The sequence below is a fragment of the Camelina sativa genome, chromosome 17, assembly GCF_030686135.1.
Source record: "Camelina sativa cultivar CO46 ecotype springtype chromosome 17, ASM3068613v1".
NCBI classification, from domain to species: Eukaryota; Viridiplantae; Streptophyta; class Magnoliopsida; order Brassicales; family Brassicaceae; genus Camelina; species Camelina sativa.
Window position 1 is genome coordinate 30,361,994 of NC_141896.1, and position 26,018 is coordinate 30,388,011.

A 26,018-nucleotide genomic window follows, 5' to 3' on the forward strand; every position below is an offset into this window, starting at 1 on the left:
GAATGCATATTAGTTTCTTTCCAAAAACTATCAATCTGACAACAAGGTGAAGAAACCTGGACATCCGAAGACAGAGATGGAGCTGACATGACCGCCGTAAAAGAGAGCGCCTCTTTGCAGGCTAACTTATCGCCCAAAGCCCTGAACAATTATATGATTCGTCTCGATGTCTAAACTTTGAAAAACTTTTTTATTTATGACCTCACTACAAGAAAACAGGCGGTTAGCGACTACACTATTAGTCGCTTTGTAGTCGTAAAAACTGAGGTTACGACTAAATAGCGACTAACGCAAGCAGTCGGAGATCGAGAGTCGCTAATTAATGTAGTCGTATACATAGTCGTCTTTCAGCGACTACTTTACGACCAAAAGCTATAGTCGTCATATGGTCATAAAGTAGTCGGTCCGTAGTCGTTAAAGTAGTGTCTGTTATACGACTATAGTGTGATTAATTAGCACATACAAGTGGTCTTCTTACTTTGTCGGTTTTTAGTCGTATAATTGTGGTGATAAATTGGCGACTAAGTACTGACTGAGTGTTTAGTAGTCGCTATATAGTCACTTGCCTTAGTGACTATTTGGAAACTACAACACGACTATTTGGCCACTGATGTTGATTTCAGAATTTCTATGATACGACTACAAAGCGACTGATGTTGATTTCATAATTTCAGAATTTCAGAATCAGAATATACTAATTTAAACTGAAAGATTCGAATACCAATTTAAACTGAAAGATTCAAATTTGGAAAGACTTAATATCGAAATATAGTGTAAGTGGCCAAAAGTACATGTTACATGTTAAAGTCATAAAAACAATCTGAAAAGAAAGAGATAGAGTTCAACCAAAAGAGAGAGATAGAGTTCAACCAAAAGAGAGAGAGATTGAGTTCATCCAAAAGAGAGAGATATTGAGTTCATCCAAAAGGGAGTTAAAACAGAGAAACCTACTAAGCAGATGTTGATGGAGTTGGAGTTGGTTCTGTGGTTGTCTCTTTAGGTGAATGGCTTGCAACAAAGGACTGAAACCTCGGATCACATTCCCTTAGAAACTCCTCCACGATGGAAAATTGGTCAATCTTGTCCTTCTGGGCAGCAATAACTTTGGATTGCTCAGCTTCAAGCGCAGCAATTTCTTCATCACGCCGCTTCAGTTGAGCAGCCTGTTCTTCAATCATGCGTTTAGCTTCCTTCAACTGTTCTTCGAGAGCCACAAAGGTAGAAGAGCCACTTGCTTGCTTATGCTTTCCATTGATAAGGCAGTCCTTGAGGCTTCCAACTCCATAAGGTGTTCCTCTTGAATCCTTCTCAGTGGACTTGAAAATAAGACAAAATTTAAGATTAGAGAATGACAAATAAAACTCCAAGACTATAAATGTGTATTGGTTTTTAAAAAAATAACCTGAAGGAAAATTTCTGTATATTCTTCTGTTGTGAGGTCCCGTGGCCGTGATTCTCCATCTGACACAGCAATAGACTCTGCTTCGAGCTGAGACAACCTGTCTTGAACAGTCTTCTCATATGTTTCTGCGATCTTTTCTGCCTTCCGATCAACATATGTACCATCGGGCTTTGTATGTGCCTTGATAAAAACCTCACCAAGTCGGACTTCTCTTCCCAATTCAAGTTCCTGCAAAGTTAGCAAAGCAACAAGTTAGATTAACTTTAAAAAAAACACCTAAGTAATAATTGAAAGTGGCAAAAATAATAGCTACTTAACCATTTCATCTTGAAGCTCTCGATACGACTTTGGCCCTGAGAGGTGGACATGAGGACCTAGGCCATTACGGTCAGACATACGGGCATCAGAGTAGGTTTTACTCTTTTGTTGTGCTTCTTCAGTGTCCCAGTATTCCTCCATCGACGTCCAGAGAGTGTCCCCAATCCAGTTTGGTTGCACTCGACTAGTCCTCACAGTGCTAACCATGTCTTTGATCCGCTTTTGACAGATGTCCTCAAAATAAGCTTGAACAGTCCCGGTTATCAAAGGATCCCAGGTGTGGGTTTTCTAGGAAAAAAATTAGCTATTGTGAGTGAAAAGAAGACATGTAAAGCTATGTACAAGGCTTATTGTGAGTGAAAAGAAGACATGTAAAGCTATGTGACATAAAGCCTTACCGCGAACTCAACGAAGTATCTCTCTTGTTTGTCCCGTGGCACACATGTCCAGCTGTAGAAGGGACCTTCGAATTTGTTTAGAAGAATTTTAGTAATCTTCCGAACAAGTTTCGATCCTTTGTCACGAGTAAACCTCCATACACATGAACCAATAAAACAAGTAAGTAGGTTACTTAAAAGCTCCATACACATGAACCAAAAAACACCATTACAAAACATTGACTCACATGAACTAAAATGAACTAAAAGCTCCATACACATCTTTCTACGCATACGCACATTCACAAAACATTGACTGACCAAGACAAAAAAACATCATTGCAAAACACTGAACTAAAACTAAAAGCTCCATACACATGAACAATACGCATACGCACATTCAGAAAACATTGACTGACCAAGACAAAAAAAACATCATTGCAAAACATTGACTCACATGAACTAAAAGCTCCATACACATGAACAATACGCATACGCACACTCACAAAACATTGACTCACATGATTTCTCTTCTAACATTCACAAAACACCATTACAATACATGAGAAGATTCAAATCATACCATTGGGTGTTTGGTAAGGGTGTGGGAGAGAGGACCGTGGTGAACTGATCCCTGTTTGGCACCAGAAGCAGGGCATTTAGAGCCCGAGCCACGTCCTCCTGGAGTTCCGGCAACACCGCATCAGTTTCTTCTTCGAAGTTGTTGCCTTGAGATGATGGATGACTACGAGTCTGAGAGCGTTGAACTTGAGATGGATGACTACGAGACTGAGACCGTTGGACTGGAGAAGGCGGTGAGTCATCTTGAAGATTTGCATGAGTCGCTGGATTGTAGTTAACTTCTTCTGAAGGAGACCGGCGTACTGGAGGTTGAGGTTGGCGACTAGAGGAGCCCTGAAATAGTTGTTGAGGCGGAGGATAGTCCCGGATCTGGGATTGCGTTGGTTGTCGAGGCAAAATAGGGACTTCTTCAGGTGTCTGCCGCGGAGGAGGAGCTTGGACTGCCGGCGTGAAGTCGTATTGACTGGGAAGATTGGTCGGTCGTACTCTTGACCTTCCGGGAATCTGAGAAACATTACGATCAAGTTTTCTCTTTTTTCCTCGATTAGGCATCGTGTGACTGAGGATATAGTCGAAAAGAGAGACTGAGAAGAGAGAAAACAAAGAAGAGAGACTGAGAAGAGCGACTGAGAAGAGAGAAGAGAGACTGAGGCGGCTTTAGGGTTTCGTCAATAAAGAAGAATGAATGAGAGAAGAGAGTGAGTGTTTAGGGTTAGGTCGAAGAAGAAAAGATAAATGGATTTGGGCCTAGCCCATTCGGATAAATGGTTTGGGCCTAGCCCAATTTTTTTTAAATTGTTAATTTTATAAAATGTTGTTGTTAATTAAAAAAATAAACATTTAATTACATAAAACATATATCTATCCATAGAAACATAAAAACATAATTCATTCATCACTTTTTATTTTACATAAAAAGAACAAATTTAAAAGAGAAAAAAAACAATTAAAAACGTTTAGCAAAAGAATTTGTGGCAAACTCACAATTTACAAAAAAAAAATTTACAAACTGCCCAAATAATTATTTTCGCACAATATTAAATTGTCCCACAACATTTTAAGATTTTAAGGAAGCTTTGTCTCTCTCTTTAATTTGTTTTGAATATATTATATTGGGTCTCAGTTTCAATGTTATTTCGATATAAAGTTGTAAATTTCACAATTTCTAATATTGATGTTTGATCGTACCTACTCAAGGTAACATGTCATTTAATTTTCCTTTGGTTTTCACTAATAGATTATCACTTAGTTGACCATGTGGTAGAAAAATTTGCTGTTTGAGTTTTTAAATGAAAAACAAGCCAAAGGAGTCACCTATTAGTCGCTAATTTAGCGACTACTACTCTCCGTCGCTGAGTAGTCGCTAATTTAGCGACTACTACTAGCAGTCGCGGAGTAGTCGCTAAATTAACGACTAATTTACCACTAAATATTTCAAGGAACAACTTAGTCATAAAATAGTCGTCAGTTGACGACCACAGTTACGACTACGAACTTGGTCGTAATTTGACGACGATATTGCGACTAATTTGTATCAGTCGCAGAGAAGTCATCATATAGTCGCAATTCAGTCGGCAAATTTGGTGACTACATATATAGTCGCTAAGTGTAGTCGCTAACTGCCTGTTTTCTTGTAGTGCCTTCAAGATAGCCCATAAAATTCATGGTAATTGAAGAAGTTGATCAGGATCACCCTGTTGAGAGGCATCCCTCCAAAAAATAAAATACAAATTCAAGTACACTGAATCATATGAAAAACCCTCTGATGAGACTGGAGTCGGAGATAAATCCCAAACTTCACACAAGCAAGAGCATTCAAAAAACGTGATTAATAGTATCAACCGCAAAGTCGCACCTTTTATACCAAATATCACGCTGGACATTTCGGTATATCTATTTACCTTTATAAATAGTTTTTACTTACTAAAAATATTTACTTTATATTAATTGTTAAATTTTATTTTATTTTAAAAACTCTAAATCTACACATCGGACGGGTCCTAATCTAGCTATCTATAATACCTCAAAGCCCAAACGTATTATAGATAATATAGACCATGAACCATTGAAGACTAACGAGAGTACATTGAATATTGTATATCAACTAGAGTTTGTATATCTTATGAGAGCTAATTAAAGACTAACGAGAGTACAGGAGGAGTGATAGATAGTTTAAAAATGTAGATATGATAGTATACTACTACGACATATGTTGATACGGTAGTATACTTCTTGTATGTGTATATATATTAGAGCACAATTGAATTTTTTTTTTTTTTTGGTAATTTTTGTTTAAAACATCGCATATGTTATTATTTTATTTGTTTTAAAATAATTTTTTTGGATTGAATATTATGATATGAAATCATTTACTAAATATAACTTATGAAAATAACATATATTCTGTAAGATATATTTTAGTATATCTAGATTTTGACCCGCGGTATAACGCGTAAGTTGTGTGATAAAAAAAGTAATTCTTGTTTGTTAATATTATTTGATTTGTTACGTGTTTAAAATTATATATTGTATTTTGATTTTTAATTCTATAATTTAACCTATAGTATAGCGCATATTAATTTTAAGAGCAAATATGTATCGTATGTTTATCAAAATCATCGTGACTGAGAAAGCCTACCAAACAACATTATTCCAAACTTAAATTTAATCCGAGAAAATATACTTTTAAAATTTTAACCCGTGCTCTAGCAAGAAATCATATTTCTGAATTTGTTTATATTATAGTGACATATTATTGACCCATGCTACAACAAATCACATTAGAGTGTTTATAATTTTTAATTTTTTGATCTATTATATATTTATGATATTTTTAAAAATATCAAATTAAGCTATTTTAAAAGATTCCAAATTAAATTATTTTAAAAGTTTATTATAGTATATAAAACTATACAATTCAACAAAAATATATATGAAATGAATTTAAATATTCAAATTTTGATCCGCTACTCAGTCAAAATTTTCTGATAAAGTTAGGTAAGATTTTATTTTTTAGTATAATCAGAAATTACTTGTAATCTACCGAATAGTGATTAATTTCTATTAATTTCTGAGATTTTTTTGTCTATATATGGTTTGTTAAATATTCTTTGAGATTTTATTTTATTCTTTGGGATATCCTTTTTAAGAGAATCATAATCCTAAATCTATATAACCTATCTAATAATTAATTCATATAACCGATCAAATAATTAATCTCAGTCATAACCTATATTAATATTATATGGTCTATCAATTTGGAGTCGTTTACTTCTGTTTTATTAAAAAGAGGATATATATATAGGATACAACTCTAATGCTATAATGCTAAACTTAAAGCCAATATAGAATATTCAATGGCTCATCGTCCATATTATTCATATAAAACATACAACTTATCAGAGAAGAACCACACCAACCAATTGTAGGTTCCTATTATACATAGATACAGACTCATGTTGATATCATCTTATTGTCTTCAACATCAAGTTACTGTCTCAGAGTCAAAACTTTGTAAAACCACATAAAGTGACGTCACAAACTCACGACGGTTGTGGAAAGACCAGAAACATGTACCTCGTATGTACTCTCGAACGAACGAAATGGAGCAGCAATCTGTTGCAAAGCCCCCAACCATTTTCAATCACGAACATGAACATATGAGTTCGATATCTAGTTAAGCCTGACAACGAGTTGATTTGAACAGCGATGGCGAAGCACACAATCGTAGCTCAGCAGCAAAATCATCGATCTGAGCGATTAGTTCGACTAAATGCTTCAATAATTTTTCTCCAGTTATGGTTTGAGGCGATCCAACACTAAGTTTATTTACTTTTATTTATATGATATCAATCTTTTACCAATTTTGTACAGTTCATATTTTTGACATTTTTTTTTTTCCATATATTAAGCTTCTGAGAGTTTTTACAAGGTACAAAGCCCTTAATTAGTACATGTCCAAAAAATTAAGGATCCTAAACAATCAACACAGCTAAACAAGAGAATTCAAAAAGACATTACAAAGGAGTAATGAAACTCTCTTGAGTGAAAAGCTCATGCAACCACCGTGGGTGCCCAACTGCTATATATGATTGTAACCGATCCTCTTTAGTAACGCTTTGAGCAATCAAGGATGCTCCTGTGTTAGCGCTTCTATCCTTTTTTTTTGTATTTTCCAAAATGGTAACAATTTTAAAGCCAAAAGCAAAGTTTCAGAGTGGAATTTAAAAGATGGACAAGCTTCTGGTCTTTGTATGGCCTGCAGCAAGTCTGTAGCCTCAACTGCTAATATAACTCGCCTAATCTTAAGGCTTCTGAGATTTTCGAGTACCCATAGCCAACATTCCAATTCCGTCTCCAGATTTGTATCCATTCTACTAAAAGCTTTCCTAGAATGGAGCAAAACCGTACCTTTGAAATTTCTGAGAACCCAGGACGCTCCTCCAAGATTCTTGTCTCTATCCCAGGAGTAGGCGAAGTTGCATTTAAGCCATGATCTATCCGGTGGTCGCCAGGGAGGTTTTGAGATTTTGTCATGAGAAACTTCTCTTTGGGCGTCTTCCTTTTTAAGTATCTTTGCTAGGAATCAGTGCGCCGAGTCTTCCTTTATCTTCTCTATCATTTAAGGGATCAGAAAGGCCCAACCTTCAAAGACTAAATTGTTGCGGTTTTTCCAAAGAGTCCAAAGGATCCAAGGGATTGTAAGCCTCACATTTCCTTCACATGTGGCCTTTTTTGCTTGCATCAACACATAGTATAGGTTTTGATAGAGAGAGTTTTCAATAAAACCCGATTCTGGAGAGCGTATATCAGATAGTGCCCAAACCTGTCGAGCTACAGGACAGATGAACAACAAATGATTTATGGATTCTCCCTCCATTCCGCAAATTTGGCATCTCGAGTCTAGGTGTATCCCTCTGGTCATAAGTCTTTCGGCAACTGCGAGTGGTCCACTTATTGCCTTGATAACTCTCTAATTTACATGTTTTAAGCATCATTTTTTGTCCATATTTTGCATTGATTATACCCTAACCTTAGCATTTTTAGGTCATTAACTGTAGGAATTCGCATTTAGGCTATTTAGGGTGTTGCATTCTTGCATTTCCATACTTTGGATGAAAACAGGTGCTTTAGAGCCTAAAATGGGGAGAAACAAGGTCAAATCCGAGCATGAACCCGAAGGAGCTATTGAGCAGGAAGAACAATATGAACCCCAACCCGATCAAGGAGGATTCAAGAGAAGGAATAACAGCCCGAAGACCTACCCGAGGAGTAACCCGACCTCATCCTTGTGCACCTCATCGAGCTGACCCTCTGGTAGGACTAGGAAGCTAGGTTAAAGGAGTTTCCATATATAAACCCCCTCTTCTTCCTCTCGCCCTAGCACGCCGCAAACACTCAAACCAGAGAGCGAGAGCTTCTGAGAGAGATCTTGAGCGACTTCACAACCCCTGGAGAGCGAGTTCACCAATAGACCGAGGGCTAAGTAACTCGACTCATTTACATCAAGATTATGAATGTTTGGAATCCATATTATGCAAGGAGACATTGCTTTTGCTAATTCGAATTGAAGGGTGATATAAAATCGGTCTATTAGGATTTATTTTACATCTTTTTGCTATCCTTTTAGATTTCTACTCTGTACTCTTCACTTCTATTTTATATTTCAATACAATGCAATTTTCGTTTATCTATACTTTTATGTTTTCTACAATGAGATCTGAGTAGTAAAACAAAGTTTCTAGGGATGGGATAGACAATTATGTGTTCTTGATCGGTTAGGATGTCTTAACTTGGTTGTTTATGTTTTATAAATTCCTTTCTAGATTGGTGTTCTTAATGCTATCAACAGACCGAGAGGTTGAGATTAGATCTAGGGTGTTTTACCATCGAGAGATATAGATGAAATGCTTGAATTAATCAGTGCTAGAGATTTACTCATTTAGCTTAAGAGATTAGATGTGTAAAGAGTTTATTGACAATAATGAATTAGTTTGTATTGCCTGCTTGGTCATGTTTCTCCAACGAGAGTTGGGTAAGGAAGTGATCAAGGTTGATTGTTTCTATCACGTGAGTGTTTTAACAAGATTTTAGAGATTCATTGTCTAGGGAATATTTGTTTGAGGCATGTAGGATATCCATACTGGTCAGGAACACTAAGGAGTCGATTACCCCATCCTTAGGAGCTTTCGCATCTTGATTGTTTACATTTTTATTCATCACTCAACACTTTACCCGAACTGGTACTCGATCACCAGCTTCGTGTACATCTTCGAGTTGTTCATAGTTTCTTTGTTTACTCGATCACCCCACCAGATTCTGTACTCGATTGCTTGCATCGAGTGCTTAGGTCGTGTGGTTCTTGTTTATATTAGTTTCTCTTAATCATTTTAGGATTGTTAGATCAAAACTATTTATTGCTTGGCTTGACTTGCATAGTTCTGATCATATCTCATCTGCTAGCATAACAACCATTTGGATTGATAACCCTTTGTACTACAACTACATAGGGAATTGATACCCTGGGTGAAAATCCTGTTATCAATTTGGCGCTGTTGCCATTTGGTTGAATTTTCTTTGCTACGTTTAAGATTTCAGCACATGCTTGATCAAGTTCTATTATACACTTTTGTTCGGTGCTGACTTGTTTACTTTCGTGTTTGTTTGTTTTGCATTTCAGGTACAACCCGAGCACCCACTCGACCAGTCACTCGATCACCTGGATCGGGTTGACCGTCGTGTACTCACTCGGTTCACTGATTTTGCATGCAAACACGATCAAAGGGTAGCCAACACTTGAGTCTTTTCATCGACAACATCGACATACCAAGGTTACTCCATCAACAACAAGTCCAGCAACCACAACCACCAACAATTGAGGAGACAATGAACAATCAGAATGGTCCACCAGCTCCTCAAGAGAGGACCAACATAGGAGCAGGAGACGCTCCATCTACTCACACTCAAAGACATGGCATTGTGCCACCTGCAGTTCAGAACAATAACTTTGAGATAAAGACTAGTCTCATCCAGATGATACAAAGCAACAAGTTTCATGGATTGCCAATGGAGGACCCATTGGACCATCTGGATGAGTTTGATAAGCTCTGTAGCCTAACCAAGATCAATGGAGTTAGTGAAGATGGATTCAAACTCCGGCTTTTCCCATTCTCTTTGGGAGACAAAACACACATCTGGGAGAAATCACTCTCCAAGGAATCCATCACCACCTAGGAAGCATGCAAAAAAGCGTTTCTAGCCAAATTCTTCTCCAACTCTAGAACCGTAAGGCTGCAAAATGGCATATCTAGCTTTGTTTAGAAAAGCAATGAGACGTTCAGTGAAGCTTGGGAATGTTTCAAGGGATACACAAGCAGATGCCCTCATCATGGCTTCAACAATGCATTATTGCTAAGTACTCTGTACCGAGGTATAGTCCCTAAGATCAGGATGTTGCTGGACACCGCAAGCAATGGTAACTTCCTAAACAAGGATGTCGATGAAGGTTGGGATCTAGTGGAGAACTTGGCTCAATCTAATGGGCACTACAATGAGGAATATGATCGCACTGTGCGATCTACTGGAGAGGATGATGCCAAGTACAAGAGAGACATGAAATCCCTCAATGACAAGCTAGATAAGCTCCTCAACCAGCAGCAGCATGTCTGATAACTCTCTAATTTACATGTTTTTTGCATCCTTTTTTGTCCATATTTTGCATTGTTTATACTCTTAACTTAGAATTTTTAGGTCATTAACTATAGGAATTCACTTTTAGACCATTTAGGGTGTTGCATTTTTGCATTTGCATACTTTGGATGAAAACAAGTGCTTAAGAGCCTAAAATGGGGGAAAACAAGGACAAACTCGAGCATGTACCCAAAGGAGCCATCGAGCTGCAAGAACAGTCTGAACCCCAACACGATCGTGGAGGATCCAAGAACTGGAAGAACAACCCAAAGATATACCCGAGGAGTAACCCGACCTTATCTTCGTGTACCCCATCGAGTAGACCCTCGGGCAGGACTGGGAAGATAGGTCAAAGGGTTTCCATATATAAACCCCTCCTCTCCTTCCTCGCAAACGAGCACACCGCAGACCCTCAAACCAGAGAGCGAGAGCTTCTGTGAGAGAACTGAGCAACTCAAAACACTTTTCACTTTTTATTAGATTTTATTTCATAACTTTTTATCATTTCTTTAGATTTCTATCTTGTACTCTCTATCTTCTACTCTATCGTTTAATACAATGCAATTTTTGTTCATATATGCTTTTATGTTTCTTGCTATGATTTCTGAGTAGTGTAGTAAAGTTTCTAGGGATGGGATAGATGATTTTGTGTTCTTGATCAGTTAGGATGTCTTCGTTTGATTGTATATGTTTAATAGATTTCTTTCTAGATTGGTGTTCTTAATGTTGTCAAGAAACCGAGAGGGTGAGATTAGATCTAAGGTGTTTTACCACCAAGAGGTGTAGATGAGATGCTTGAATCAACCAATGCTAGAGGTTTACTCACTTAGCCTAAGAGATTAGATGAGTAAGGGGTTTACTGCAATAATGAATCGGATCTTAATGCATGCTTGGTCATGTTTCTCCAACGAGAGTTGGGTAGGAGAGTGATCAAGGTTGATTGTTTCTATCACGAGAGTGTTTTAACAAGATTTTAGAGGTTCATTGTCTAGGAAATGTTTGCTTGAGGCATGTAAGACATCTGTACTGGTCAAGAATACTTAGGATTCGATTACCCCATCCTTAGAAGCTTTCGTATCTTAATTGCTTGCATTTTCATTCATCACTCGATCCCTTACCCAAACAGGTACACGATCACCTGCTTCGAGTAACCCCTCGAGTTGTTCATACTTCATTTGCTTACTTGATCACCCCACCCGATCCTTTACTCGAATGCTTGCATCGAGTGCTTAGGTCGTGTGGTTCTTTCTTTATATTCTTTTCTTTTGTTATTTTAGGACTATTAGACAAAACCCTTAATTGCTTAGCTTGACTTGCATTGTTCTGATTGCATCCTTCCTGCTAGCATAAACAACCATTTGGATTGATAACCCTTTGTACTACAACTACATAGGGAATTGATACCCTGGGTGAAAATCCCGCTTATCAATGTCCATGCAATATCAGAGGGAGAGCAGTTTTTGCAACAAAAATGGGGAGAATGCTCAGCTAGAGGATGTGAACTACATCAACAACCAAGGAGGTTACAAAGGGTACAACAACTACAAACCGAATCCGAATCTGTCCTACCGTAACCCAAATGTTGCCAATCCTCAAGACCAAATCTACCCATCAGCAGTACAAGGGAACCAGGTCCAGCAAAAGCCTTTTGTCCAATACAATTAAGGCTATGCTCCTAAGCAGCAGTATTCCGGTAACTACCACCAACCAATTGCACCACCTGGATTCCAACAACAATAAGGCCCACAGAACCAATCCCAAGAAGCTGACCTATGAGGCCTAATTCAACAGATGACACAAAACCAAGCATCGGCTGCTATGGACAATGCAAAACGATTCACGGAAATGAGAAACAAGATCAATTTTGGATATAATGACTTGAATGCCAAGTATGATTCCCTTAACACTAAGCTGAGGTACCTAGAGGGCCACCACAACAACCAACCACCTCAAAAATCAACCAGCTTCCAGGTAAAGTTGTTAAGAACCCAAAGGATTATGCCACTTCGCAAGCCATCTTCCTTGATGATGATTATGAGGACTACCTCACTGAGGACGACGATGTTCAAGATGGGGAGGATATGGATCATTATGGGATGAATGAGTCTCATTACTACATATCCGAGTATGAACCCGAGCCTTCACCCGAGGAGACTGATCGAGTTGATAATCGAGCACTAGTTTGAAATTCACAAACCGAAGAACCACTCGAGGCAGAACCCGATGACACACCCGATGATGGTGATCGGATGATACATCGGGTAGATATTCAGATGACAGATCAACCTCAACTGCTTGCAGCAGAGGAAGGGGAATTAGAGGAAAGGTTCAAGGCTGCTCTTGACATCCTATTAGAGGCAGTCACAGAGCGTATGTCCAAGCAAAAAGCTCCACCTCCTAAGCTCTTGCCACCACATGAACTTCGAGAGGAAATCATCAAGGAGACAGCTCAGCTGGAGATTGAGGTTAAGGAAGCTGTCAAGGAGATTGGGAATGCAATATTGAGGAGTGGAGTGTGCTTAGATCCTGAACTACGAATCAAGGAGAAATTGGAAGATCCCGGCTGTTTTACTTTGCCATGTTCGATAGGATTTCAAACTTTTGACAAATGCTTGTGCGATTTGGGAGCTTCAGTCAGCATCATAACAAGATGGGTTTCAGCAGTTTTAAACCGAGTAGTCTGTATTTGGTTCTATCTGATGTTCCTTATCTTTAGTTGGAGGTTGAGCTAGATCGATGCATGGTAATAAGCATAGAAAAATATTTGTAAGTATGTTGATTGATCTTAGCACCTTTAAACTATCTTTAAGGACTATAGCTTGAATCCTTCGGTTAGCATCTTAAGGTTATGAGTCCCCACTTTCAAACAGTACCCTCTTACTTCCTTGCTAGAGGACTAGCAAGATTTAAGTTCGGGGGGTCTGATAACACTTTAATTTATATGTTTTAGCATCCTTTTTTATCCATATTTTGCATTGTTCATACATCTAACTTAGCATTTTTAGGTCATTTACTGTAAGAATCAACTTTTAGAGCATTTAAAGTGTTGCATTTCTGCATTTGCATATTTTGGATGAAAACATGTGCTAAAGAGCCAAAAATGGGGAAAAAACAAGGACAACTCGAGCATGTACCCGAAGGAGCCATCCAGCTACAAGAACAAGTCCGAACCCCAACACGATCGAAGAGGATCCAAGATCGCGAAGAGCAACCCGAAGATCCACCCGAGGAGTTACCCAACTTCACCCTCGTGTACCCCATCGAGTAGACCATCGGGCAAGTCTGGGAAGCTAGGCAAATCGGTTTCCATATATAAACCCCCTCTTTCCCTAGCTCGCAAACTAGCACGTCGCAGACCCTCAAATCAGAGAGCGAGAGCTTCTGTGAGAGAACTGAGCGACTCAACATTTTCTTCTTGTTTTTGCACTTTTATTTTGTAGTTTTCTTAGATCTGTATCCCATACTTTTTCTACTCTACTCTATCTTTTAATACAATGTCATTTTCGTTTATTTTGATTGCCTTTTCATTTGTTTCTATGTCCGAGTAGTGTAGCAAAGTTTCTAGGGATAGGATAGATGATTAGGTGTTCTTGATTGGTTAGGATGCTTTAGTTGATTGTTATGATTGATAGATTTCCTTCTAGGTTGATGTTCTTAATGCTGTCAACAGACCGAAAGGTTGAGATTAGATCTAGGGCGTTTATAATGCTACAGGCCGAAAGGAGTAGATAAAATGCTTGATTAGGTCAATGCTAGAGGTTTACTTAGCTCTGAGTGACAAAATCAGATGAGTTTAAGTCTACTGACAAAAACGAATTGTTCTTAATGCCTGCTTGTTCATATTGCTAGTGCGACAATGTGGTAGTATGTTCAAGGTTGATTGTTGCTAGTGCGAAAGTGTGGTGACAAGGTTTTAGAGGGTCATTGTCTAGCTTGAGGCATGTAAGGCATCTGTACTGGTCTAGAACACTTAGGATTCGATTACCCCCATCTTTAGGAACTTTCGTATTTTATTTGTTTACATTTTCTTTACTTACTCGACCACTTACCCGATCAGGTACTCGATAACCTGCATGGAGTAATACCTCAAGCTGTTCATAACTTATTTGGATACTCGATCACCCCCACTCGATCCTGTACTCGATTGCTTGCATCGAGTGCTTAGGTCGTGTGGATTACTTGTTTATATTCTTTTACTTTGTTTATTTTAGGACTGTTAGAACCCAAACCTTAATTGCTTGGCCTGACTTGTATTGTACTGATCATATCCTTCCTGCTAGCAATAAACAACCATTTGGATTTATAACCCTTTGTACTACAACTGCATAGGGGATTGATACCCTGGGTGAAAACCTGTCTATCAATTTGGCGCCGTTGCCATTTGGTTGTTTTAATTTTTCTACGTTTAGGATTTCAGGACATGCTAGATCAAGTTCGTTTGTTTATATTTGTTTCGGATACTGACTTGTTTGCTTTCGCTATTGTTTGTTTTGAATCTCAAGTACAACCCGAGCACCCACCTGACCCGTCACTCGATCACCTGGATCGAGTTGATCCTCGTGTACACACTCGGATACTTACCTGTGCATCCAAACACAATCCAGAGGTAGCCAGAACATGAGTCCTTTCATCAACAACATCGACAGACCTCGGCTACTCAGACAACAGCAAGTTCAACCAGAACCAGCAATCATTGAGGAGACGATGAATAATCAGAACGGTCCACCAGCTCCTCAAGCAAGGACCAACATAGGAGCAGGAGATGCTCCGACTACTCACACTCAGAGGAATGACATTGTGCCACCAGCTGTGCAGAACAACAATTTTGAGATCAAGAGTAGTCTCATCTAGATGATACAGAGCAACAAGTTTCATGGACTGCCAATGGAGGACCCATTGGATCATCTGGATGAATTTGATAGGCTCTGTAGCCTCACTAAGATAAATGGAGTCAGTGAAGATGGATTCAAGCTCAGACTTTTCCCATTCTCTTTGGGAGATAAAGCACACATCTGGGAGAAATCGCTCCCTAAGGAGTCCATCACCACTTGGGAAGCGTGCAAGAAGGCATTCCTCGCCAAATTCTTCTCCAACTCCAGAACCGCAAGGCTGCAAAATGAGATTTCCGGCTTTGTACAGAAGAACAATGAAACGTTCAACGAAGCTTGGGAACGTTTCAAGGGGTACACTACTCGATGTCCACATCACGGCTTTAGTAATGCTTCATTGCTGAGCACACTATACAGAGGAGTAGTCCCCAAGATACGGATGTTGCTGGACACCGCAAGTAATGGTAACTTCCTCAACAAGAATGTTGATGAAGGTTGGGACCTAGTTCAGAAGTTGGCTCAATCTGATGGCAACTATAATGAGGATGCGATCTACAGGAGAGGAAGATGCCAAGTATAAGAGGGACATGAAAGTCCTCAACGACAAGCTCGATCAGCTCCTCAACCAGCAAAAGCATGTACATGCTATATCAGAGGAAGAGCAGTTTCAACAACAAGATGGGGAGACTATGCAGCTAGAGGATGTTAACTACAACAACAACCAAGGAGGTTACAATAGAGGGTACAACAACTTCAAGCCGAATCCGAATCTGTCTTATCGGAACCCGAATGTTGCGAATCCTTAGGATCAAACCTACCCATCTGCAGTTCAAGGGAACCAGACCCAACAAAAGCCTTTTGTCTAGTATAACCAAGGCTATGCACCTAAGCAGCAATACACAGGGACCTACAACCAACCACCTGGATTTCAACAACAGCAAGGTCCACCAAACCAATCACAAGAAGCTGAGTTACGAGGTCTTATTCAGCAAATGATTCAGCAACAGGCTACAGCTTATATGAACATCGCGAAACGGTTCGCAGAGATGAGTAACAAGATCGACTCATGATACAATGACCTCAATGCCAAGTACAAATCACTCAACACAAAGGTTTGATACCTAGAAGGCCACCATAACAACCAACCCGCACCAAAGATCAATCAACTCCCAGGTAAAACTGTTCAAAACCCAAGGATTATGTGACTACTCAGGCCATTTTCCTAGATGATGATTATGAGGATTACCTCATTGGGGGCAGTGTTGATTAAGATGGGGAGGATGTGGAGAACTCAATGAAAAATGAGGCCAAATACTATATATCTGAGTATGAACCCGAGCCTTCACCCGAAGAGACTGATCGAGTTGATGATCGAGCACTAGTTCGAGAATCACAAACTGAAGAACAACCCGAAGTGGAACCCGATAACCTACACGATGGTGTTGATCGGATGATGCATCGAGTAGATGTTGAGAAGGGAGATCAGCCTCAACCATCTGCACTGGAAGGAAGGGAGTTTGAGGAAAGGTTCAATGCTGCACTTGACATCTAGTTGGAGGCGCTTACAGAGGAATGGCTAAGCGTAAAGCTCCACCACCTAAGCTCTTACCCCCACATGAGCTTCAGCAGGAAGCTGCAAAGGAAGCAGCTAGATTGGAGGATGAGGTTAAGGAAGCTGTCAAGGAGATCAGATTTGAGATTCTGAGAAGTGGAGTTTGCTTGGATCCGGAGGTGAGAATTGAGGAAAAACTTGAAGATCCTTTCTCTTTCACCTTGCCAGATGATCCACTGATTCTAGGAAGACCATTCTTGGCAACAGTTGGTGCTGTGATCGAAGTGAAACAAGGCAAGATCAAGATAGAGCATGGTGAGCACTTCAAGATGGAGTTTGATGTGAAGAAAGGGGTTAAGAGGCCAACCATTGATGGTCAAGCTTTTTTCACCAAGACCAAACAAAGGAAAGTGCTACATCTTGAAGAGGTCAAAACCACATTTGCCATGGAACCTGGACAAAATCTGGAAGACCTTTTGAACCAGCCTGCTGTAGTGGAGAGGATTCCAGAACCTTTTCCACATGGATCCCATGCTTAAGGAGCATGAAGAGTCAAGCTTAGTGACTTTAAACAAGCTCACTTGGGAGGAAGTCCCAAAGGTATCCTTTAATTTTTGTTTATTTGCTTTATTTGCTTTTATTTAATTTTTCTCTTTTTGCAATTTTATAAAAAAAAAAAAAAAAAAAAAAAAAAAAAAAAAAAATACAAAAATTGGAAAGAGGGAATTGGTAAACCCTCGACTCGCCTGATCGTGTCCCTGCTCGGGTAGCGAGTGAAGTCCGAATGCAGCAAGGAAGCCCACTCTCGGTGAAGCCCACCAACCGAAACCCTAGCCTATTTAAGGGAGTCGAATCCTTCTCCCTCTTCATCACTGATAAGACTCTCCTAAACCCTTAAACTTTTCGTTTTACATAAAGTTTCTATTCTTCTCTCTCAATTCCAAGTTTATTCGATTTTCTTTGGAGGCTAACCCTATTAACCTCAAGAACTAGACTTTCTTTTTCTTCTAAAGGAATCGACATGGAGCCAACCGCTAGAACCTACCAAAGGAAGGGAAGAAGATCCACCTCCGCCGCTGCTACAACCGGAGGAAACGCTGCCGAAGTTCGAGAATCACAAGGGAGAGGAAACATTCCACATTCCCAACCGTTGGGTGGACGTTTAGCCTCCCCAACCCAATGCACAACTCGATCCACCACCCGACCTGATGCTCGTGTAACCGATCGAGTAGGCCACCGAGTTCGCTCACCGAGTCCAATGGCGAGTGCTGTCCGCCGTTCTCCTCGACGTAGGGACCTGTCTACATCCGAAAAGACACTTACCGACCCTATGGAGGTCGATTCTGATGCTGTAGGAGAAGAACAAGGTAAGGTCCAAACCTCTCGATCAAGGAGTAGAGCCGCAATTGTAAGGGGGAAGAGACCAGCTTCGGAGAAGGCTGAGAAGGTGGTTGAGAGAGCAGTTGAGGAAGAAGATCAACACGCCGAGGAGGAGGAAAGAGAAAGAGAAGAGGAGCAGAGAGAGAGAACCCGCCAAGCCTCGCGGAGGCTGAAGCAAAAGGAAGTAGACACTCCGGCAAGACTATTCAAACTCTGATAGAAAAGAAGAACAAACCCTAGCCGACCAGAAAGGTTTTACCCAAATAAGATAAAAACGAGTAAAAACGGTGTGTTTCGAACAAAGGAAAAGTGTTTTTCCAGCCAAAACCTCGTTTTTCTATAGATTGAGATACTCTATCAGAAAAGAGGGTACTAAGCCCAAAAGAGGGAATTTTTTTTTTATGTTGTTCATATTTTTGATATTATATACTTTTTTTTTTTTGGGAAATTATCAAAAAGTACCATTAAAATGAGATTTTGTTCCAAAAATATCATCACTTGGTTTTTTTTTGACTAAAAATATCACAAATATTGTTTTTTCTCGTAAATACCACAGAATTAAAACTAATATTTAATATTAAAAATTAAATTCTAAACCTTAATAATAAAAATACTAAACAAAACCCCAAAATTTTATCATTGTAAAGACCCAAAAATCATGCTTTAGGTTAATTATGCTTTGTTATTTAAAGTTTGTGATTTTTTGAACGTAAAAATTTTGTAGTAATAATTTTGAGAAAAATGTATCTATATATACATTTTTCAAGTACATTTAGCAAATAAATCCTGAAGTTGCCACCTATTTACAAGACTGCCATTAGCATTAATTATTAATTTGTTTTTCATTTAATTAATTAATATTAAGTTTCTATTTTTGAAAATAAGATTTCCAGTCCTAAATAAATTTCAAAAACAATTGGAACCACTTCCTTTAATATTAAGTATTAATTTTATAATTGATTTAATTAATATTAAGTTTCCAATTTTACAAAACAATATTTTCTCCATACACAAATTTCCTAAACAATCAGTCTAACCAAGAAACAAATTGATTTCCGATCTTGGAGGAGGATCTGTGGCTGAGATTTTTGATCTCAACGCATTGATTTCCCCCTAAAATAAATGTTCAAAATCAAATATAAAATATATCATTCAAAAAAACTAACGGTATGATTTTAAAAGGTAACAAACATATTTACCATTCAATTTGATATCTTATTCAAAGAATAATAATAAAATATAAAAGATATTGCTTGCTCACAGATTTTTTGTAATTTTGTATTACGTATTTAAAAATAATTTTTACTTTCACGGGTTTCATATGATGAGTTTTTGCGGGTTAAAAATCTTTGAATATGTTGTCTGATCCGCCTAGCATGGCGGGTTTAGAATATAGAACCAATACTAAAATTATGAGAATTTGTTACTAATGCCCTTTTTTTGATACCCCTTTTTAATAATACTCCCTTTGATGATCATTTTTAATTATACCCTTCCATTATTTTTTAAACACATTTTTGCCCTTGTTTTATAATTATACCGACAATCTTATTATACCTTCGTCGTCGACCTTCTTCGTCTTCCTCATCGTCTCTTCTTCTCCGGAGACATCTCTCCTTCTCCGGTCGGATCTCTCCTCCGCCGTTATCATTGTTTCTCCCATCGTCTTCGTCTTCGTCTCTTCTTCTCCGGAGACATCTCTCCTTCTCCGGTCGGATCTCTCGTCCGCCGTTATCACTGTTTCTCCCGTCGTCTTAGTTCTCTCTTTTAGTTCGTCGTCTCTTCTACCCCCTTCGTGTAAGTGTTTCTCCCATCGTATTGAGCAATTGAATTTTTAGGAGATATAAAGCAAATCTCTCCTCCGCCGTTATAAATTGAATTTTTTTAGGTCTTAATCACTTGCTCTTTTACATCTGTTCGTGATAATAAAGTCTTCTTCTCCCATCGTGTAAGCTTGTTTCTGTATTTTTGTTTTGATTTCAATTTCAATTTTGTGTTAGCTATTAGATTGTTGTTTCGATTTCAAATTTGATGTCAGAATTTTTTTAGGTCTTAACACTTGCTCTTTTAGATCTGTTCGTGATAATAATGTCCTTTATTAGATCTTTGGACATCTACTGTTATTCTTTGATATAGTTGTTCGGATCTCTCTTCTTTTAATGTAGTTTTATTGGTTTGTTTTGTCAGGATTTGTTTGGGTGTACAAATGATTGAATTGTATTCAGTATGTGGTTTGTGGAAGTTGAACAACAACATTCATTGGGAATTTGAGATGGATAATGAAAGGGGAGCTTCTTTGATTAACATTGATGAGAATACTAGATTTAGTGAGTTGGTAAAAATTCTATTAGAAGATTTTGACATTGATATTCAGGCACAATGTTTAAAGCTTAGTTATTCATTGCCTGCTAAGTCTTCTACTATAGGTAGTATTCCTATCTTTATTAGAAATGATAGGCAGCTTGAAGCTTTTAAACTCAAATATGCACAAAGTGGAGGAGTTCTTCATCTATGTGTTACTGTTGAGGATTTTTGTGAGATTGTAGAGCAGGTATTTTTAGTAAACTCATTCTCTTGTTCTTTCTAATATTGTTTTAGAAAAGTAACTGATTTGAGGAATGTTTCTTTATCAGGGTCAACCTAGCTCTACTCCTTTTATTGAGAGTGTTACTGCTGTTACTCAGGTAATTTTAAATTATTTATTGCTTACAAAACCTTATAAAATTCTTTGAAAACACTTGTAAAACGTTTTAAATACTTTACAAATCCTTTCAGGATCAAACAAGCTCAAATCTGTTAGTTGGGAATGCTATTGATGTTTATACTCATACTCAGGTAATTTACTGCCTTTTCAACCCGTTTTTAAAACCTTTGAAAACAGTTGTAAACCTTATTAAAAACTGTAAACCTTATTAAATCCTCTGAAATCACTTGTAAAATCTTTTAAAAAACCATTGATTTGTACTTTCAGGGTCAACCAATACCAAATCCATATGTCGAGAGTGATCCTCCTGCTGCTTCTTCAAGTCAATATACTGGCACTTCTGATGATTTTACTGCTACTCATTCTCAGGTAACTTACATTTAAACACTTTAAAAAACCTTTTGAAAAAGGTTGTAAACCTTATTAAATCCTTTGAAATAACTTGTAAAACCTTTTAAATAACTTGTAAAACCTTTTAAATAACCATTGATTTGTACTTTCAGGGTCAACCAATACCAAATCCATATGTCGAGGGTGTTCCTCGTTTTTATTGTTCTCCTGTTGCTTCTTCAAGTCAATATACTGGCAATTCTGGTGATTTTACTTCTACTCATACTCAGGTAACTTACATTTTAAACACTTTAAAAAACCTTTTGAAAACGGTTGTAAACCTTATTAAATCCTTTGAAATAACTTGTAAAACCTTTTAAATAACTTGTAAAACCTTTTAAATAACTTGTAAAATCTTTTAAATAACCATTGATTTGTACTTTCAGGATCAACCAATACCAAATCCATATGTCGAGGGTGTTCCTCGTAACATGACAACCTCTGTTGGGTTTCCATCTGGTTCTTCACACTCAACTGGTCTAATCGATGTTGATTCACTGTTTTGTGGAAAGTTATTCAAAGAAAAAACAGAAATGAGAAGTCAGATGCGGATTTATGCAGTCAAGCATAGTTTTGAGTTTCATACTTTTAAGTCAGACAACAAGAGGTATGTTCTTAAGTGTATTGATGAAAAATGTAGTTGGAGGCTACGTGCAACTAAGGCTAAAGCATCAGATAGCTTTGTTATTCGAAAGTATATTAGTCAGCACAGCTGTGACTCTGCTTTAAGGAATGTTAGTCATCGTCAAGCATCTGCAAGGACTTTGGCTGGTTTGGTTAGTAACCATTTTGCAGGAGGAAAGCTTCCTCTCAGACCCAAACAGCTCATGGAAATTTTTAGGAATGACCATGGAGTTGGTGTCTCATACTCAAAAGCATGGAGAGCTCAAGAACATGCATCAGAACTTGCTAGGGGTATACCTGCTGATAGTTATGAGGTTTTACCGAGTTGGTTTCACATGATAGAAAAGAAGAATCCAGGTACTATCACTTACATCAAAGCTGATTCTGATAATAAGTTTAGATATGGTTTTCTGGCTTTTGGTGCATCAGTTAGAGGTTTTAAGTTGATGAGAAAAGTTATTTCTATTGATGGCGCCCATTTGAAATCAAAATATAAAGGGACTTTGCTTGCTGCATCAGCTCAGGATGGTAATTTTCAGTTGTATCCTATTGCTTTTGCTGTTGTTGATTCTGAGAATGATGCATCATGGGATTGGTTTTTGCGGTGTTTGAAGACTATTATTCCTGATGAAGAGGATCTAGTTTTTGTGTCTGATCGGGCTTCTTCAATTGCAACTGCGCTATCAGTAAATTATGTACATGCTCATCACGGGATCTGCACTTTCCACTTGCAAAAGAACCTGGAAACACGATTTAGAGCTTCGGCTTCTCTTCTTCCAGTTGTTCATGATGCTTCAAGAGCTTACACTCAGTATGATTTTGATTATTTGTTCACTCAAATTTCCAATGGTGATCCGGATCTTGGAGAATATCTTTGGCAAGCTGATATTAGGAAATGGTCACGTGCATATTCTCCTTCAAACCGGTACAACATTATGACATCTAATTGTGCCGAGTCCATTAACTCCAGGTTAAAAGAGACTCGTGAGTATCCAATTGTCTGCCTGTTTGATACAATCAGGTCTATTTTGACTAGGTGGTTTAATGAACGACGTGAGGAGAGCTGTCGACATCCATATGCTGTTACTACAAAAGTTGGAAATAAGATGAATGAATCTTATAATAATACTACCCGCTGGCTTGAAGTTAGTCAAGTAAATGAAAATATCTTTGAGGTTAAAGCAGCTTTAAAGACATATATGGTGAATTTGGACACAAGGAAATGCACATGCTGTATGTTTGATATTGACAAATTCCCTTGTGCACATGGAATTGCTGCTGCCAAACATGTCAATCTCAATGAAAACATGTTTGTTGATGATTATCATTCCACTGAAAGGTTATAACTCTCTTTTTTAATAAGGTCTTTAAAAGGTTGCTAAAGTAACGGATCCGACAGGTTTTTACAATGTTTTAAAAGGTTTTAAAAGGTTTTACAAGTTATTTAAAAGGTTTATAAACAGTTTAAAAAAGGTTTTACAAGGTTTTACAAGGTTTTTCAAAGGTTTATCAAAGTTATATTAGTCTTATCTTCCTCTTTTTTATTTTACAGATGGCGTTTAGCATATTCAGAGAGCATTCACCCAGTAGGTGATATGGAGTATTGGGAGATTCCAGAGAGTGTTAGTACTTCTATTCGGCCACCTTCTACTCGTATACCTAGTGGCAGGCGAAAGAAAAAGAGAATAGCTAGTTCATGGGAGTATGGAAAGGATAAGACAAATTCAAAACAATACAAATGCAGTAGGTGCGGTCAGTGTGGACACAACAAATCTAGTTGTGTTGCAGCTATCTAACTCTCTCTCTCTCTTTAATTCAACTTGAATTTGTTCTTTTTAATAAAATATTTTCAGTCTGTGGTGTTGTAAACTCCATTTTCTCAGAATTTTTTTTTCAGATTTTACAGTTTTAAATCATTATAAACAACTTGTACTGCCTTTTAAAATAGCAAGTCGTACTGTTTTAAAATCATTTACAAACAACTTGTAAAATCTTTTAAAACATGTTAAAAACCATATATACTCTTGTAAAACCCTACACCGATTAAAAACCATATATATATATACCTTTTAAAACAACTTGTAAAACCTTTTAAAACATGTTAATAACCTTTTAAAACATGTTGAAATCCATATATACTCTTGTAAAACCCTACAACGATTAAAAAACATATATATAAACTCTTGTAAAAAGCAAGTCGCCACACTCTCTCTCTCTTCCCCTTCCCCTTCCCCTTCCTCTTACTCTTCTTCATCTCTCTCTCTCTTCTCTCTCACTGCAAAAACCCTAAATTTCTTCTGATTTCACCTTCAGTCTCCTTCACTTCTTCGTAATCAAAACCCTCCAACGATTTTAGATGATTTGAAGAGATAGAGACGATTTCGAATTTTGATTTCGAATCGCTTAAGTTTTTTTTGTAGAAGACGATTGAAGGGGTAATATGCGAAGAGTCAATTGGAAACACACGAAGGGGTAAGATTTTAATGGATAAGATTTCGAAGGGTTAATTTATTGAAGGGGTATTAAGCGAAGCGTCGCTTTGGTTCGGTTTTAATTAAGCGTTGAAGGGGTTCTTTTTGTAAACCAAAGCGACGCTTCACCTATTATATATACATTTTGTCTCACGATAACTCCTCAATCATCTCTCAGATTCGAAAAATCAAACCTTTGTCTCCTAAATCATCTCCCAGATTCAGAAAATCTATTTACATTCTTCCTCAATTTGCAGAAATGGCCCGTCGTTCTCCTTCAAGCCTTATAAGGACTGATCTGAGATGTCTGAACAGGGATCTTTCACCAAACATCACAGCAGGTAAACACATACATCTTCAGAGTAGATTTGTTTTACTGTTAAGGATAAAAGAGATTGAGTGTTTGCCTTTTTTTTAGTAACTGTTGATGACGACATTTTCCGTTGGGAGGCTACTCTAATCGGACCGGTGAATACTCCTTATGAAGGGGGAGTGTTTAAACTTAGGCTTACTTTTCCACCTGATTACCCAAGAAGTCCCCCCAAGGTATCTATTTTTATTTTAGCAAGCATGATTATTAGTACTCCTTTTTTGCAGCAACTCAATAGTTTTTTAAATAAAATTTCTTGATTATGCAGGTTGTTTTCATCACAAGAATTTGCCACCCAAATGTAGCAGATAGGGGAGGCATTCACCTAAAACGTTTGAGGCGCGACTGTTGGACTCCCATGTCCATTGTTAAGGTTTTCAAGGAATTAGTGGAGAAGTTGATTGAACCAGAGGTCAATGATGAGGAACAGACCATTGAATATCTTGCTAACCTCTACAAATCTGATAGGAGAAGGTTTGAAGCCATGGCTAGAGAGATGACTAATGAATATGCTGGGAGAGGAAACTGAGATAGTTCATATCTATTTTTAAGAACTCTTGAATAATTTATCTTGTTTTTGTTCTTTGTAATAAAATATTTCAGTCTCTGCTCTTGTAAACTCTATTTTAAAAAATATTTTTTATTCAGAGTTTATTTTTTTAATATTAGAAAAAACTTGTAAAGCTTTTAAAAAAGCAAACTAAATTGATATATATCATTATAAACCATTTGTAAAACCTTTTAAATTTCTAAAAACGAGATATAATCTTAAAAGTTTAAAAGATTTGAAAGATTTATATGCCCGTTTAAAAGGTTTTAAAACCATCTAAAAAGGTTTTAAAAGGTTTTTAACACTTTAAAGCTCTCTTAAAGCCTTTTAAAACCTTTTGAAGCATAAAATAATATTAACCCGTTTTAGAAGATTTAACCTTTTAAAAGATTTTAAAAGGTTTTTAAAACCTTTTAAAACCTATAAACAGTTTAACACCATTTATAGGATTAACACCATTTAAAAGGTTTTACAAGCGAAAGAAATAACTTTACATTAAAAGGACATTTTTTTAAATATACTTGCAAACTAAAACATTGAAATACTATTCTATTCAATATTCTTCTTGATGTGATCACGTTTATATACCAGCAATAATTTCTAAATGGTTTTTAAAAGAGTTTCAATGGTTTTAAAAGGTTTTTTAAAAGGTTTTAAAACCCTTTTTAAAAACAGTTTTTTAAGCAATAACCTCGTATATTAGGCAAGTTTAAACAAACTACTCATGTATAACTAAACTGTTTATAGGATTAACACCATTTAAAAAGTTTTACAAGCGAA

The 26,018-nt window shown here is 37.5% G+C and overlaps 2 protein-coding genes, 2 non-coding genes and 1 pseudogene across 4 annotated transcripts; 2 read left to right on the forward strand and 3 right to left on the reverse strand.

Moving 5' to 3' along the window:
- Positions 1-806: 806 nt before the first annotated feature.
- Positions 807-2,002, reverse strand: LOC104759767 (uncharacterized). The gene is made up of 3 exons (XM_010482653.2): positions 1,721-2,002; positions 1,403-1,630; positions 807-1,316 (listed from the first exon to the last, which is right to left on the reverse strand). The coding sequence occupies exons 1-3, from the start codon at positions 1,925-1,927 to the stop codon at positions 951-953; spliced, it is 801 nt and encodes a 266-aa protein (XP_010480955.2). The 5' UTR covers positions 1,928-2,002; the 3' UTR covers positions 807-950.
- Positions 2,003-9,966: 7,964 nt separating this feature from the next.
- LOC147924515 (small nucleolar RNA R71) lies at positions 9,967-10,073 on the reverse strand. Its single transcript, XR_015587895.1, has one exon. It is a non-coding gene; the product is annotated as a small nucleolar RNA R71 (small nucleolar RNA).
- A 5,401-nt stretch (positions 10,074-15,474) lies between these two features.
- On the reverse strand, positions 15,475-15,581 carry LOC147924516 (small nucleolar RNA R71). The gene has a single exon (XR_015587858.1). It is a non-coding gene; the product is annotated as a small nucleolar RNA R71 (small nucleolar RNA).
- A 6,073-nt stretch (positions 15,582-21,654) lies between these two features.
- Positions 21,655-23,643, forward strand: LOC147924517 (uncharacterized). Its single transcript, XM_087496814.1, has 2 exons — positions 21,655-23,186; positions 23,400-23,643. The coding sequence occupies exons 1-2, from the start codon at positions 21,655-21,657 to the stop codon at positions 23,641-23,643; spliced, it is 1,776 nt and encodes a 591-aa protein (XP_087352940.1).
- A 934-nt stretch (positions 23,644-24,577) lies between these two features.
- LOC147924518 (ubiquitin-conjugating enzyme E2-16 kDa pseudogene) lies at positions 24,578-25,217 on the forward strand (annotated as a pseudogene).
- Positions 25,218-26,018: the final 801 nt, after the last annotated feature.